Source organism: Symphalangus syndactylus, chromosome 4 (genome assembly GCF_028878055.3).
Source record: "Symphalangus syndactylus isolate Jambi chromosome 4, NHGRI_mSymSyn1-v2.1_pri, whole genome shotgun sequence".
Taxonomy (NCBI): Eukaryota; Metazoa; Chordata; class Mammalia; order Primates; family Hylobatidae; genus Symphalangus; species Symphalangus syndactylus.
The window spans coordinates 67,177,428-67,195,294 of record NC_072426.2 but is presented as its reverse complement, the minus strand read 5'-3'; the positions used below and the strand labels follow the sequence as shown (position 1 = coordinate 67,195,294).

The window sequence follows — 17,867 nt, the reverse complement described above, 5'->3', positions numbered from 1 at the left end:
TTGGCAGAAGTTAGCTTAAGGAGATTATTTTCAGTGTAATACCTACCTTAATACTTTACCGAGATCAACTATGTTAGAGTTACTGCAAAGTTTCTATGCCGAGGGAGAGCGGTGGTAGCTATTTCTGGAACACAGGCTACATTAGAATTTGAGTGGGTTGGAGGGGGCATTCACAATGAAGTTTTGAGGCTGTGTAAGAACTCTGGGTATCTTATAAAAGAGGTGATAAGGGGTGAGAGAAGAGTGTAGTAATTTGGGGGACGAACTTGGCTCTTTAAAATGCTTTGGGCTGGCCTTGCATCCATGGAAAAGGTGAGATAACATCTTCATTGGCATATATTGAATAGCAGTGACCTGCTAAGTAAGATTTGGAAGACTGCATATTTCAAAGGTAAGTTATATCCACCAAACACCTCGTTTTTGCATCTGGTAAATCCTTATCAAGGACATAAGTAAAAACAAGATAAGATGTGATAAGGGTAGGAATCTGAAAATATATATATACCTATCCCCAATTAACATTAATCTAAAACAAGACAAAGAGATTAGATTAAGACGTTTGCTGACGTCTACAGAACCACATTCACACACAATTAATTTATCATTGATGAGAACCTCTATCAGCCTGCAGATCAGGACAGAATAGCAAAGACCCGTGAGTAAATTCATTTAGGTGTTCAGCTCCTCTACACCAGGATAATATGCTATGCCTCACTGCCCCTGCACCTCACATTGAATGGTATCTCACTGTTGTTAAAACCTTTTAGAATGATACTTCTAGAAGTAAGGAGAGGGTGCCTCATGGGCAAGGGGGAAGAAAAGGCTGAGATGAGACACCTGGGGTAGCGCCACCTTTTTTTTATGTCTCTCCTGGCTCTTCCACTCCCGAGAGGGTCACAAGTCAATTAGTTTTTAACAGGAACATGGAATTCTTCCTACTCATCATTTTGAAAATGAATTAAGAAGGACATCAAGATGGTTGGCCAGAAGCTCCTAGTGCTCTCCCTCTGATATGGTTTTGATCTGTGTCCCCACCCAAATCTCATGTCAAATTGTAATCCCCACATGTCAGGGGAGGGGGCCTGGTGAGAGGTGATTAGATCATGGGGCCAGACTTCCCCCTCACTGTTCCTGTGATAATGACTGAGTTCTCATGAGATCTGATGGTTTAAAAGTGGCGTTTCCCCCTTTGCTGCCTCTTTCTCTCTCTCCTGCTTTGCTGTGCTTGCTTGCCCTTCACCTTCTGCCCATGATTGTAAGTTTTTTTGAGGCCTTCCCAGCCATGTGGAACTGTGAGTCAAGTACACCTCTTTTCTTTATAAATTACCCAGTCTCAGGTAGTTCTTTATAGCAGTGTGAGAATGGGCTAACACAGCTTCAAGCCCCCCCACCTGCAAATGAGTAAACAAGTACATTTAAACCAAAATAACTAAAGGAGCACACTGGAGAACAGCAAAAAAGCAGCCAGCAGAAATCCTGTAGAGCACAGAAACCCAGAATGGCCATGTAGAGAAGGAAAAGAAACACCTTACCTTTACCACTTCATGCCCCAAGTAGGGATCAGCTCACAACCAGGAAGGAAGGACAGCTCCCTGCAAGGAAAAGGTAAGCAAGATACCCCAGCAACCTCTGTCACTACTGTGGACACTTGCAATCATTGCGACTGGAGACCCCTGCAGTCTGCACAGGCTCTGAGCCTGGCTGAAGGAGCTCCCTTGCACCAGGGCTGAGGCAGCACCCTGCCCTCGGAGGGCCTCAGGCCTCCTGAACACTGAAGTAGTTGCTGCCACCACACATCACAGGTGAGGTGTCACCTTGCACCCTGGGCCTCCAAGCCTCTGGCACACCTAAGCAGGAGATGATCCACAGATCACCACAGATGATCAAGTATGTGGAAATTAAACAAGGTACTCCTGAACAAACAATTGGTCAAAGAAGAAAGTAAAAGGGAAAGTAAAAAATATCTTGAGGCAAACAAGGAAAACACAACATACCAAGCCTATGGAATGTAGCAAAAGCAATTCTAAGAGAGAAGTTTTTAGCAATAAACTCCTACATTATAAAATAAGAAAGCTCCAAAATAAATAGTCTAACATTATGCCTCAAGGAACTAAAAAATAAAGAAAAAGCTAAAGCCAAAATTAGCAGAAGAAAGGAAAAAAATCAAAATCTGAGCAAAAATAAATCAAATAGAGAAAGGAAAACTATAAAAAGAATCAATAAAACTACAAGTTTTGTTTTTGAAAAAAAATAAGATTGACAAACCCTTAGCTAGTCTAAGAAAGTAAGAGATGACTAAGATAAGTAAAATAAAAAATGAAAGTAAAAAAATTACAACAGACATATCAGAAATAAAAAGGATCACAGGGACTATTATGAACAATTATCTACAAACAATTTGGGTAGCCTGGAAGTAGATAAATTCTTAGAAAAATACAATCTACCAAAATTGAGTCAGGAAGAGTTAGAAAGCCTGAACAGACCAAAAACAAATAAAGAAATTGAAGAAGTAATCAAAACCTCCCAACAAAGAAAAGCCTAAGATAAGGTGGCTTCACAGCTGAATTCCACCAAACATTTGAAGAAAATCAATACCAATACTTCTTAAACTCTTCTAAAAAGTAGAGCTAGGCCAGGCACAGTGTGACTAATGTCTGTAATTCCAGCATTTTGAGAGGCCAAGGTGGGAGGACAGCTTGAAGCCAGGAGTTTGAGACCAGCCTGGGCAACAAAGTGAGACCTCATCTGTACAACGAATTATAAAATTAGCCAGGTGCAGTGGCACATGCCTGTAGTCCCAGCTACTTGGAAGGCTGAAGCAGGAGGGTCACTTGAGCCCAGGAGTTCAGACACTGCAGTGAGCTGTGATTATGCCACTGTACTCCAGCCTGCGTGATAGAGTGAGACTCTGTCTCTAAGAAAAACAAATAAATAAATAATAGAAAAATAGAGCTAGAGGGAATACTTTCAACTACATTTTATGAGGCCAGCATTACGTTACTACCTCACCCAGATAAAGGCATCACAAGAAAAGAAAACCACAGGGCAATTTCTCTGATGAACACTGATGCAAAAATCCTCAATAAAATACTAGCAAACCAAATCAAATAACACATTAAAAAGATTATACATTATGTCCAAGCAAAATCTATCCCTGGCATGCAAGTCTAGCTTAACATACGCAAATCAAACAATATGATTCAACATATTAACAGAATCAAAGATAAAAACCACATAATCATCTCAACTGATGCAGAAAAAGTATCTCACAAAGTCCAACACCACTTCTTTTTTTAATTTTAAAAGTGGAAGCTGTATTCAATTTTTCCTATGAGATTACAAAAAGAAAAGCATTTACTAAGGTATAACTCATAAGAGGCCTTTCTATAGCTATTTATCTTTCTATTGATAGAATGTTCCAGATTCTTACGAACTGTCTAGAAATTGCTGGTCTTGCTGTGATTTCCATTAAGTAGCAGTATTCTGCAGGAAGAAAAAGGACATTTTGGAAGGAATGAAGTATTTTTTGTCATAACCATTTTCATTCCCAAAGAATACAGGAGCTACCTACAATTATACAAATTTTTCTTAGGCAATAGAAAAGCAGTGTTAAGCAAAGTGGTAATAGGTTTCTTTACCTTGAGAAGACACATTTTTTAACATTTTTCAACCACAGAATAATCTACATCATATATATGAGTTATAGAAGACCATTTAACATACCACAACAGCTTTTCTTGATGTGGACTCTCAACGGTTTAGGTATAGAAAGAAAGTTCCTCAACATAATACAGGCAATTTATGAAAAATCCATAGCTAACATTATAATCAATGAGGAGAAACTAAAAGCTTTTCCAATAGTATCTATTACAATGCAAAAAATGCCCACTCTCAACACTTCTATTCAACATAGCACTGGAAGTACTAATAAGAGCAATCAGACAAGATAAAGAAATAAAAGGCACCCAAATCAGAAACGAATAAGTAAAATTATCTCTACCATAGAGCCAGTTACCTGCAGTCAACTGTGGTCTAAAACTATTAAATGAAAAATTCCAGAAATAAATAATTTCTAAGTTTTAAATTTCATGCCATTCTGAGTAGTGTGATTAAATCTGTGCCACCCCACTCTGCCCCACTTGGAAAGTGAATCCTTCCTTTGCCCAATGTATCCACGATGTATATGCTACCCAGCTGTTAGCCAACTTAGTAGCCCTCTCAGTTATCAGATCAGCTGTCACAGTATCACAGTTCTTGCAGTCAAATAATCTTTATTTTACTTAATGGCCCCAAAGCACAAGAGTAGTGATGCTGACAATTCGAATATGTCAAAGAGAAACCATATTTGCCTGCTTGAAGTGAAAAGATAAAAGTTCTTGACTTCATAAGGGAAGAAAAAAAAATTGTATGCTGAGGTCTACTATCTGTTAAATTGTGAAGAAGGAAAAAGAAACTTGTGCTAGTTTTACTGTCACATATCATATTTCAAAAGTCATAGTCACAGTGCATGATCAGTACTTAGTTAAGATTAAAAGGCACTAAATTTGTGGGTGGGAGACATGAACAGAAAATGTTTTCTGATTGGTGTCAGTGGTTGCACCAGAAAGCACTGAGCCTATACAAAGAAGTCAGCAAGGGATCCCCTGAAACAAGTGAAACTAAGGTATTTTGAGAGAGAAACAGAGAGAGAGAAAGAGACCATATTCATACAATCTTTATTACAGTATAGTGTTATATTTTATTTTTAGTTATTGTTAATCTCTTATTGTGCCTAATTTATAATTTAAACTTTATCATAGGGATATTTAGGAAAAAATAGTACATATAGGGTTTGATATTATCTGCAGTTTCTGGCAACCACAAGTGTATCTTGGATCATATCCCCTGTGGGGATAAGTGGAGACTACTGCATTTGCAGATAACATGATCCTACCTGTAAAAAGCCCCAAATATCCCACAAAATAACTGTTAGAAGTAATAACTCAATAAAATCTTAGGATACAAAATTAACATAAGGAAGTAAATAACATTTTTATAAATAAATAACAACCTAACTGAAAAAGAAATCAAGAAAGCAATCCCATTAACAAAAGCGTAAAAACAAAACATTAGGAATAAATTTAACCAAGGAGGTGAAAGATCCATACACTGAAAACTATAAAACAGTGATGAAAGAAGTTGAGGAAAGCACAAATAAATGAAAATATATCTCAGGGATCGGAAGAATTAATGTTGTTAAAATATCCATACTACCCAAATATACAGAATCAATGCAATCCTTATCAAAATCCCAAGGCATTCTTCACAGAAGTAGAAAAAAAACAATCCCAGGAAGGGTCAATCATCATGGCAGATGGGAGGCAGGACTAGATTGCAGCTCCAGAAAGAGCAGCGTGCAGAGGCTTGCACTGTGAATTTTAGCTCCAGATCAACTGCAAGAACAAACCAGCAATCTCAAGAGGACCCATAGACCCTCTAAAGAAAGCGGATTGCTCCTGCAGGACCCGGGAGATCTGCCAAATACTGTGAGTATCCCAACTGCAGAAGTGGGAAAGGAAGACTCTCCTCTCCCGAACACACATCCTCACTGGAGAAGCTGAGAAGCTGAAGGTCTGTTTGTGGGAGAAGTTTCTGACTTTACATGGAACTGAATCCATGTGGAGAGCCAAGCACAATATAGGGGTAGAGGAAGCAGCAGAAAAGGCCTGGAAGCTTCCTGGGTCCCCTAGCAGGCCACTCCTGCCTGGCATCACAGGGATCCAATGGGAGGGTGGTCAGAGGAGCAGGGGGTAAAACTGCACAGGGAGAAGGAAATCTTTAGCTGAACTTTCTAACAATTTGAATGGGGCGAGAAGCTTGGCCAGAACTCGGGGGAGGGTGCAAATCTGGTGTGCAGACCCCACAAGCAGAAGAGCCAAGCACTTTTCTTTTGCAGCTGGGAGGAGGATAGCCTGGGGTAGGTTTTCAAGCCCGTTTCACCGTTTCACCCTCTACCTGGAAATGGACTCGGAGCTGTTGCGGGGGCATGGTGGGAGTGAGATCTGCCCTTCAGTTTGCGTGGGAGCTGGGTGAGGACTTTGACTGCCAGCTTTCCCCCATTTCCCTGACAACCTGCATGACTCAGCAGAAGCAGCAATAATCCTCCTAGGTACACAACTCCAGTGACCTGGGAATCTCACCCCCATCCCACACAGCAGCCACAGCAAGACCCGCCCAAGGAGAGTCTGAACTCAGACATACCTGGCCCTGCCCCCACCTGACGGTCCTTCCCTACCCACCCTGGTAGCGGAAGAAAAAGGGCATATAATCTTGGGAATTCTAGGGTCCCACCCACCACAGGTTCCACTCCATACTACCACAGCTGATACTTTCTGAAAAGTGCCACCTCCTGGCAGGAGGCCAACCAGCACAAAAACAGAGCATTAAACCACCAAGCTAAGAAACCTCATGGAGTCCACCGCACTCCTCCCACTACCTCCACCAGAACGCGTGCTGGTATTCATGGCTGAGAGACCCATAGATGGTTTACATCACAGGACTGTGTGGACAACCCCCAGTAGCAGCCCAGAGCTGGGCAGACTCGCTGGGTGGCTTGACCCAGAAGAGAGACAACAATCACTGCAGTTCAGCTCACAGGAAGCCACATCCATAGGAAAAGAGGGAGAGTACTACATCAAGGGAACACCCTGTGGGACAAAAGAATCTGAGTAACAGCCTTCAGCCCTAGACTTTCCCTCTGACAGAGCCTACCAAATAAAAAGGAACCAGAAAACCAACCCTGGTAATATGACAAAACAAGGCTCTTCAACACCCGCCCCCGCCCCCCCAAAAAAATCACACTAGTTCACCAGCAATGGATCTGAACCAAAAAAAAAAAAAACCCAGATTTACCTGAGAGACAATTCAAGAGGTTAGTTATTAAGCTAATCAGGGAGGGAACAGAGAAAGGTGAAGCTCAATACAAGGAAATCTGAAAAATGATATGAGAAGTGAAGGGAGAAATATTCAAGAAATATTCAATAGCTTAAAGAAAAAGCATTAAAAAATTCAGGAAACTTTGGATACACTTTTAGAGATGTGAAATGCTGTGGAAAGTCTCAGCAAAATAATTGAACAAGTAGAAGAAAGAAATTCAGAGCTTGAAGACAAGGTCTTCAAATTAACCTAATCCAACAAAGACAAAGAAAAAAGAATAAGAAAATATGAACAAAGCCTCTAAGAATTGTGGGATTATGTTAAACAACCAAACCTAAGAATAATCTCTGTTCCTGAGGAAGAAGAGAATTCTAAAGGCTTGGAAAACATATTTGTGGGGATAATCAAGGAAAATTTCCCTGTCCTTGCTAGAGACCTAGACATCCAAATACAAGAAGCACAAAGAATACCCAGGAAATTCATCACAATAAGGTCTTCATCTAGGCACACTCTCATCTCATCAGGTTATCCAAAGTTAAGATGAAGAAAAGAATCTTAAGAGCTGTGAGACAGAAGCACCAGGTAACCTAAAAAGGAAAATGTACAGATGAACAGCAGATTTCTCAGCAGAAACCTTATAAGCTAGAAGGAATTGGGGTCCTATCTTCAGCCTCCTCAAACAAAACAATTATCAGCCAAGAATTTTGTATCCAGCAAAACTAAGCATCATATATGAAGGAAAGATACAGTCTTTTTCAGATGAACAAATGCTGAGAGAATTCACCATTACCAAGCCACCACTATAAGAACTGCTAAAAGGAGCTCTAAATCTTGAAATGAATCCTGGAAGCACATCAAAACAGAACATCTTTAAAGCATAAATCACACAGGACCTATGAAACAAAAATACAAATTAAAAGCAGAAACAAAAAACAAAATCTAAAGTACATGGGCAATAAACAGCATGATGAATGCAACCGTATCTCACATCTCAATACTAACATTGAATGTAAATGTCCTAAAGGCTCCACTTAAAAGATATGGAACTGCAGAATGGATAAGAACTCAACAACCAACTATCTGCTGCATTCAGGGGACTCATCTAACACATAAAGACTCACACAAAGTAAAGGGCTGGAAAAAGGCATTTCATGCAAATGGACACCAAAAGCGAGCAGGGGTAGCTATTATTATATCAGACAAAACAAACTTTAAAAGAGACAAAGAGGGACATTACATAATGGTAAAAGGCCTTGTCCAAGAGGAAAATATCACAATCCTAAACAATATGCACCTAACACTGGAGATCCCAGATTTATAAAGCAATTACTAATAGACCTAAGAAATGAGATAGACAGCAACACAATTATAGTGGGAGACTTCAATACTCCACTGACAGCACTAGACAGGTCATCAAGGCAGAAAGTCAACAAAGAAACAATGGATTTAAACTATACCTTGGAACAAATGGACTTAACAGATATATACAGAACATTTCATCCAACAACTGCAGAATATACATTCTATTCAACAGTGCACGGAACTTTCTCCAAGATAGACCATATGATAGGCCATAAAATGAGCTTCAATAAATTTAAGAAAATTGAAGTTATATTATACCAAGCACTCTCTCAGACCAGAAGGAATAAAACTGGAAATCAACTCCAAAAGAAACCTTCAAAACCATGCAAATACGTGGAAATCAAATAACCTGCTCCTGAATGAGCACTGAGTCAAAAAGAAAATCAAGATGGAAATTAAAAAATTCTTCGAACTGAATGACAATAATGACACAACCTATCAAAACCTCTAGGATACAGCAAAGGCAGTGCTAAAAGGAAAGTTCATAGCCCTAAATGCCTACATCAAAAAACTGAAAGAACACAAACTGACATTCTAAAGTCACACCTCAAGGAACTAGAGAAACAAGAACAAACCAAACCCAAACCTAGCAGAAGAAAGGAAATAAACAAGATCAGGGCAGAACTAAATGAAATTGAAACAAACAAACAAAAAACCCCACAAAAGATAAATGAAACAAAAACCTGGTTCTTTGAAAAGATAAATAAAATTGATGGACCATTAGCAAGATTAACCAAGAAAAGAAGAGAAAAAATTCAAATAACCTCATTAAGAAATGAAACAGGAGATATTACAACTGACACCACTGAAATACAAAAGATCACTCAAGGCTACTATGAACACCTTTACACACATAAACTAGAAAACCTAGAAGAGATGAATAAATTCCTGGAAAAATACAACCCTCGTAGCTTAAATCAGGAAGAATTAAATACTCTGAACAGACCAATAACAAGCAGCAAGATTGAAATTGTAATTTTTAAATTACCAAAAAAACAGTCCAGGACCAGATGGATTCACAGCAGAATTCTACCAGACATTAAAGAAGAATTGGTACCAACCTTTTTGACACTATTCCACAAGATAGAGAAAGAAGGAACTGTCCCTAATTCATTCTATGGAGGCAGCATCACCCTAATACCAAAACCAGGAAAGGATATAACCAAAAAAGAAAACTACAGACCTATATCCTTGATGAACAAAGATGCTAAAATCCTTAACAAAATACTAGCTAACTGAATCCAACAACATATCAAAAAGATAATCCACCATGATCAAATGGGTTTCATACTAGGGATGCAGGGATGGTTTCACATACACAAGTCAATAAATGTGATACACCACATAAACAGAATTAAAAACAAAAATCACATGATCATCTCAATAGATGCAGGAAAAGCATTTGACAAAACCCAGCATCGCTTTATGATTAAAACTCTCAGAAAAATTAGCACACAAGGGACATATCTTAATGTAATAAAAGCCATCTATGACAAACCCACAGCCAACATAATACTGAATGGGGAAAAGTTGAAAGCATTCCCTCTGAGAAAGGATCCCCATTCTCACCACTTGTCTTCAACATAGCACTGGAAGTCCTAGCCAGAGCAATCAGAGAAAAGAAAGAAATAAAGGGCATCCAAATCAGTACAGAGGAAGTCAAACTGTCACTATTTGCTGATGATATGATCATTTACCTTGAAAACCCTAAGGACTCCTCCAGAAAACTCCTAAAACTGATAAAAGAATTCAGCAAAGTTTCCAGATATGAGATTAATGCACACAAATCAGTAGTTCTTCTATACACCAACAGCAACCAAGTGGAGAATCATAAAAAACTCAACCCCTTTTACAATAGCTGCAAAAAAAAAAAAACAAAAAAACTTAGGAATATACCTAACCAAGGAGCTAAAAGACCTCTACAAGGAAAACTACAAAACACTGCTGAAATAAATCATAGATGACGCGAATGGAAACACATCCCATGCTCCTGGATGGGTAGAATCAGTATTGTGAAAATGACAATACTCCAAAAGCAATCTACAAATTCAATGCAATCCCCATCAAAATACCACCATCATTCTTCACAGAATTAGAAAAAAACAATTCTAAAATCCATATGGAACCAAATCAGAGCCCACATAGCCAAAGCAAGACTGAGCAAAAAGAACAAATCTTGAGGCATCACACTACTTGATTTCAAACTATAGTATAAGGCCATAGTCACCAAAACAGCATGGTACTGGTATAAAAATAGGCACATAGACCAGTGGAACAAAATAGAGATCCTGGAAATAAATCCAATTACTTACAGCCAACTGATCATTTGACAAAGCAAATAAAAACATAAAATCTGGAAAAGACACCCTTTTCAACAAATGGTGCTGGGATAATTGGCTAGCCACAGGTAGGAGAATGAAACTGGATCCTCAACTCTCACCTTACACAAAAATCAACTCAAGATGGATTCAGGATTAATACCTGAAACTATAAAAATTCTAGAAGGTAACATTGGAAAAACCGTTTTAGACATTGGCATAGGCAAGGATTTCATGACCAAGAACCCAAAAGAAAATGCAACAAAAGCAAAGATAAATAACTTGGACCTAATTAAACTAAAGAGCTTTTGCACGACAAAAGAAAAAGTCAGCAGAGTAAAGAGACAACCCACAGAGCGGGAAAAAAATCTTAACAATCTATACATCTGACAAAGGACTAATAACCAAAATCTACAATGAACTCAAATAAATCAGTAAGAAAAAAACAAACAATCTCATCAAAAAGTGGGCTAAGGACATGAATAGACAATTCTCTAAAGAAGATATAAAAATGGCCAACAAACATATGAAAAAATGGTCAACATCACTAATGATCAGAAAAATGCAAATCAAAACCACAATGTGATATCACCTTACTCCTGCAAGAATGGCCATAATCAAAAAATCAAAAAACAGCAGATGTTGGTGTGGATGTGATGAACAGAGAACACTTCTACACTGCTGGTGGGAATGTAAACTAGTATAGCCACTATGGAAAACAGTATGGAGATTTCTTAAAGAACTGAAAGTAGAACTCCCATTTGATCCAGAAATTCCACTACTGGTTATTCACCCAGACGAAAATAAGTCATTATTTATATGTATATATGTATGTGTATATATATGTATATGTACACACACACACACACACACACACACACACATATATATATCACAGTTTCTTTATCCACTCATTGATTTATGGGCATTTGGGTTGGTTCCATGATTTTGCGATTGTAAATTATGCTGCTATAAACAGGCGTGTGCAAGTATCTTTTATGAATAATGACTTATTTTCCACATATACTTAGAAATGATTGATATATTTCCATATATATATCAGACTATTATTCTAAGTGAAGTAACTCAGGAGTGGAAAAACAAACATCCTATGTTCTCACTGATATATGGAAGCTAAGCTATGAGGATGCAAAGGCATAAGAATGATACAGTGGACTTTGGGGACTTGTGTGGAAGAATTAGGGGCGGGGCAAGGGATGAAAGACTTCAAATATGGTGCAGTGTATACTGCTTTGGTGACGGGTGCACGAAAATCTCACAAATCACTACTAAAGAGCTTATAATGTAACCAAATACCACTTGTACCCCAATAACTATGGAAAAATTTTTAAAAAACACATAAAAACTAAAAAAGAAAAAAATCCAAAAATTTGTATGAAATAATAAAAAACCTCAACTAGCCAAAATAATTCTGAGGAAAAAAAATTTAGACACATCATTACTTCCTGATTTAAAACTATATGACAAAGTTATAGTAATAAAAGCAGTATGGTACTGGCATAAAAACAGACATATAGACTAGTCGAATAGAAAACAGAGCCCCCAAATAAACCCAAACATTTACAGTTAACTGATTTTTGACAGGGGCACTGAGAGGACATCATAAAGAAAGGATAGTTTTCCAATAAATGGTGCTGGGAAAACTGGATTTACACACGCAAAATAATGAAATTTGATCCTTACCTTATACCATACACAAAAAATCATCTCAAAATGGATAAAAAATCTAAATATCAGACTACAAACTATAGAATTCCTAGAAGAGACATAGAAGAAAAGCTTCTGGACATTGGCATTGGCAATGATTTTTTGGATATCACATCAAAAGCTCATGCAAAAAAAGCAAAGAAAAAAATAAAACTATGTCAAAGTGAAAAGCTTCTGCATGGCAAAGGAAACAATCACCAAAATGAAATGGCAGCCTGTGGATTAGGAAAAAGTATTTGCAAACCATATATTATATGTTATATTATATATAACATTATTGTATATATAATTATATATAATATATATTATATATATATAAAGTAAAAAAATGAAGTATATAAAACTTCAACAATAAAAAGTGGGACACTGGTGCATGAACAGACACTAAGGCCAAAGGAGCAGAACAGAAAATCAGAAGTAGACCAAGCTGCATGAGGATATTTAGTATAGTATAAGTGTGGCATCTCAAATTTATGGAAAGAATGGGTTTTTAATAAGTGGTGTTGGGATAACTGAATAGCTATATGACAAAAAGATACAATTTGATCCATTCATGGCAGTATAAATCAGAATAAATTCCAAATGCATAAGGAAAAAAGTGAATTAAATTCAATTAAGCAGTTGTTTTGAACTATGCAGCCTCACTCTTTTATAGAGCGATTAGGTTTAACGTTGAACCTACTGGTGTTTTGTAACACAAGATTCCTATAATCACAGAATTGGCAAAAATTTTAACATGACTAATTATAACCATTAGATCATAAGAAAAATTTTTACAGGCATAAGTTGTAAACAATTTTTTTCTTTTTTGGCCATTAATGTTATTAAAATACAATTTTATCTTATTTTAAGATCTTTGCCTGGAAAATCAAAGTGTCTATCCTCAGCTTCCTTTTATGAAAAAAATTAAGGTATAATTTACATACAGTAAGAGTCACTCTTTATACTGTATAGCTCTGAGAGTTTTTACATGTGCCATCATGTAACCCCCATTGCAGTCTACATATAGGATAATTCCTTCACCACCCCAAATTGTCTCGTGACTCTGCAGTCAACCCCTCTCTCCACCCCCATTTCCTGATAATCACTGACCTGTTTCTGTCTGTACTGTTTTAAATTTGCAAGAATGGCATGTAAACTGAATCACACAGTATACAGTCTTTTGATTCTGGCTTCTTTGACTTGCATAATGCATTTGAGATTCATCCAAAAATAATTATTTATTCATTTATTTATTTATTTTTATTATTATTTGACACAGAGTCTTGCACTGTCGCCCAGGCTGGAGTGCAGTGGCATGATCTCAGCTCACTGAAAGCTCTGCCTCCCAGGTTCACACCATTCATGTCTCCCAGGTTCATGCCATTCTCCTGCCTCAGCCACCCAAGCCCCTGGGACTACTGGTGCCTGCCACCACGCCTGGCTAATTTTTTGTATTTTTAGTACAGACAGAGTTTCACCATGTTAGCCAGGATGGTCTCGAACTCCTGACCTCTTGATCCGCCCGCCTTGGCCTCCCAAAGTGCTGGGATTACAGGCATGAGCCACCGCGCCTGGCCTCATCCAAAAATAATTTAATGGAATTCATTATTGCTTGTATCAGTGTTTGTTCTTTTTCTTTTTTTGAGACAGGGTCTTGCTCTGTCACCCAGGCTGGAGTGCGGTGGTGCCATCATAGCTCACTGCAGCCTTGACCTCCTTAGCTCAAGCAATCCTTCCACTTCAGCTTCCCAAGTAGCTGGGACTATAGGCATGGGCCATCATGTCTGGCTAATTTTTAAATTTTTTCATAGAGGTCTTGCTATGTTGCCCAGGCTGGTCTTGAACTCCTGAACTCAATGTTTATTCCTTTTTATTGCTGAGTAATATTTCACTGTATGAATGTGCTATAGTTTCTTTATTCCACTTTCTGGAGTTTGTAAATAAAGTCTCTATAAGTCTTTGTCTATAGGTTTCTGTATAGGTTTTCATTTCGTGTGGATAAGCACATAGCAGTAATACTGCTGGGTTGTATGGTAAGTGTAGCTTATAAGAAACATCCAGACTGTTTTCCAAAGTGGCTGTACCACTTTGCATTCTCACCAGGAATATATGAGCATTCCAGTTGCTCCATATGAAACTCAATAGTCCCACAGATTTTTTTTTTTTTTAATAAACATAGAAAATTGACCCTTCTGGTCTTGGAGCCTGAACTTCACAATTTGTTTTATCTGAGTTCCCTCCTGATGAACCACCTTCAGGCCTCTCAAAAAAAGTATCAAAGAACTGAAACTCACTAGGTCACCACATCCAGACAATAAGATGCAGACCCCTCATTCATCATTATTGCTTCCTTTTCTCTCCCTAGTTTCTGTGTTCTTACACATTCTTACATGTCTTCCCTGTTATGTAAACCCCTAGTTTTAATTGGTCAAAGAGATAGATTTAAGACAGCTCCCATTTCCTGGGTGCAGCACCCAATTAAAGTCTACTTCTTTGGCAATACCCATCATCTCAGTCATTGGCTTTCTGCGCAGCAAGTAGCAGGACCTAGACCAAATCCCTGGTGTTTCGGTAACACATATTGCTATGGTTTGGGTCTATGTCCCCACCAAAATCTCATCTTGATTTGTAATCCCCACATGTCTAGGGAAGAAACTGTAATCCCCTTGTGTCAAGGGAGGTGACAGGAGGTGACTGGATCATGGGGCAGTTTCCCCTATGCTGTTCTCATGATAGTGAGTGAATTCTCACAAGATCTGATGGTTTCATAAGTGTCGGGCAAGTTCCTCCTTCTCTTACTCTTCTCTCTCCTGCTGCCATGTGAAGAGGGTCCTTGTTTCCCCTTCACCTTCTTCCATGATTGTAAGTTTCCCGAGGCCTCCCAGTCATGCAAAACTGTGAGTCAATTAAACCTCTTTCGTTTATAAATTACCCAGTCTCGGAAAGTTCTTTATAGCAGTGCGAGATGGAGTAATATACATATCTTTGTCAGTACTTGGTATTGTTAGATTAAAAAACACTAGCCATTTTAATAGTTTTGTAATAGTGTTTTCTTGTGGTTTTAACTTGCATTCCCAAATGATACTGATGTTGAGCAACTTTTCATTTGTTTACATACCATACATATCATCTTTGGTGAAGTGACTGTTCAAATATTATGTTTGTTTTTAAATTGCCATTTCATTTCTTATTGAGTTTTATGAGTTTTTTTCATATATTCTAGATTCAAGTCCTTTATTAGTTGGGTGTCTTGCAAATATTTTCTCTGAGTCTGTGGGTCGTGTTTTCATTTTTGTAACAGTGTCATCAGAGAAAAGACATTCTTAATTTTGACAAAATCAAATTTTTCCATTCATAAATTATGCATTTTGTGTTGAATCTAAGAACTCTTCACCTAACTCAACATCACAAAGAACTTTTCCTATGTTTTCTTGTAGAAATTTTATGGCTTTTGGTTTTATGTTTAGATCTATGATTCACTTTGAGTTAAAAATGTGTATAACGTGAGTATAGATTGATGTTCATTTTTTTTGTATGGGCCCATCCAATTATTTCAACACCATTTGTTGAAAAGACCACGTTTCTTAATTAACGAATTTTACATCTTTGTCAAAAATCAATAAACCATGTATGAGTAGCCTCTCTATTTTGTTCAGTCAATCTGTATGTCATCCTTTCTTTAACAACACACTGTCTTGACTATTGCAGCTTTACAGCAAGTCTGGAAATAAGGTTGTATGAATCCTACAACTTTGTTCTTTCTCAAGATGTTTGGTTATTCTAGTTCCTTTGCCCTTCAATATATATTTTTGAGTCACCTTGTCAATTCCCACCAAAAAAAATCCTGTTTAGATTTTTATTGTAATTGCATTATATCTATAGATCAGTTTGAGGAAGACTGACATCTTAATAATATGGAGTCACTTAATCCATGATCATGATATGTCTCTTCATTTATTTAGGTCTTTTATTTCTTTTAACTCTTTTAGTTTTCAGCATACAAGTCTTGCACATATAATATTTAGATCTACATAGTTCATGTTTTTTTTACTTTATTGTTAATGGCACTTTTAAGATTCAATTTGTAATTGACCATTGCTAGTATATACATATAGTATATAAATACAATTGATTTTTGTATGTTGACTCTCTTTTAACCTGCTAGCACCAAAAGGAGAAAAAGTAAAGAAAGCATTCAATAAATGCACTGGGAGTAAAAAGAATGAAAATCACATTTATAAGCCTTGCCTAATAAGTGTGATAAAAGTTAGAAAATCCTCAAAACAGAGTACATGCTTTTCATATTGCTCATTATTTTAAACTCTCAAAGGATAACAACTGTATTTTAAAATTTCTGTACATTATTAAATGTGAGATACTAGAGAATATTAATCTAATCAGTTATATTAAGTTCTGAAATTCAACAAATATTTCTGATGGGACACAGAAAAAATAAATTATACCTTTCCAAGCACTGTCAGCTGCTGAACTAAAAGATGAGCATTTTCAGTCTTTCCAGCACCACTTTCTCCAGAAATAACAATGCACTACACATAGAAAAGAAAACTGTGAGACCTTATCCTCAAAATTCAGGTGACATTTAAGTAACTACGAGGTAAATTTCTAAGAATGGGAGATTCTTCTTACCTGATCTGAATTATATGTTATCATAGATTGATATCCTAAGTCAGCCATTGCAAAAATGTGAGGAGGACTGGCAGTTCTCTTTGATTCAATATATAGTTTGGAATGCTAAAGGTTAAAAAGAATACATTTTGTAGGGCTTTTTGTTTTAAGTCCTGAATTATTTACAAATATAGCTCCAATTTTTACAGCAAAGTATAAATAAAAACACAATTTCATTCTACCAAAACATTATTACATACATGTTACACACATATTGCACATATATCTAAATGTATAACTATGTAAAATAAAAGCCTGACACAAAGCAGCCCAGAAATATGATATGACATAAAGTAATTTAAAAGATTCTGCATTCCACTTGAAAGCAGAATGTAAGGTTTCAAAATTCCATTATGTGTTTAAATGAAAGCATACATTAAAAATAAGATGATCGGGTTTCAGTTTGTTAACTGCTCCTTGGATATAATAATGTCTCACATATAATCACCACTTTTTTCCTTTCACATCATTTAACATACATTCTCTCATTTGATTTGTCCAAGATCACACAGTAAATTGATAGCAGGATTGCACTAAAGCCCCTATCTCCTGAAACATAGGTCAAGGCTCATAAATTTACTGTTATTTCTGTAAGTTTTAGGATGGCAAAAGATGACAGAGATATGTACTTTTCACACAAAAAAATAACTATTAGGAACAGTATTAAATAAGTTTCTGGAGTATGCAAATAGCCAGAAGAGAATGAGTCCAATTAAAAATGAAAAACAACCTTGTTTAATTCCAGAATAGTATTCTATATTTAAGCCACTAGGGGTTGAATAATTGATAATTATTTAGTCACATTCATAAAACATGTGTGTGATATTAATGAAGCCAATAATACATCAAAAGGAATTTTTAACTCATAGTGACAAT

The 17,867-nt window shown here is 37.0% G+C and overlaps 1 protein-coding gene across 1 annotated transcript in view; it reads right to left on the bottom strand.

Annotated features, from left to right (window-relative positions):
* MYO3A (myosin IIIA) overlaps nucleotides 1-17,867 on the bottom strand; it is a 282,829-nt gene that overhangs the window by 135,881 nt on the left and 129,081 nt on the right. Inside the window, exons 13-14 of the mRNA XM_055274926.2 lie at nucleotides 16,953-17,057; nucleotides 16,769-16,852 (exon numbers count right to left, since the gene is read on the bottom strand). Coding sequence (XP_055130901.1) covers nucleotides 16,769-16,852; nucleotides 16,953-17,057 — 189 coding nt within the window. The remainder of the gene's footprint in view (nucleotides 1-16,768; nucleotides 16,853-16,952; nucleotides 17,058-17,867) is intronic.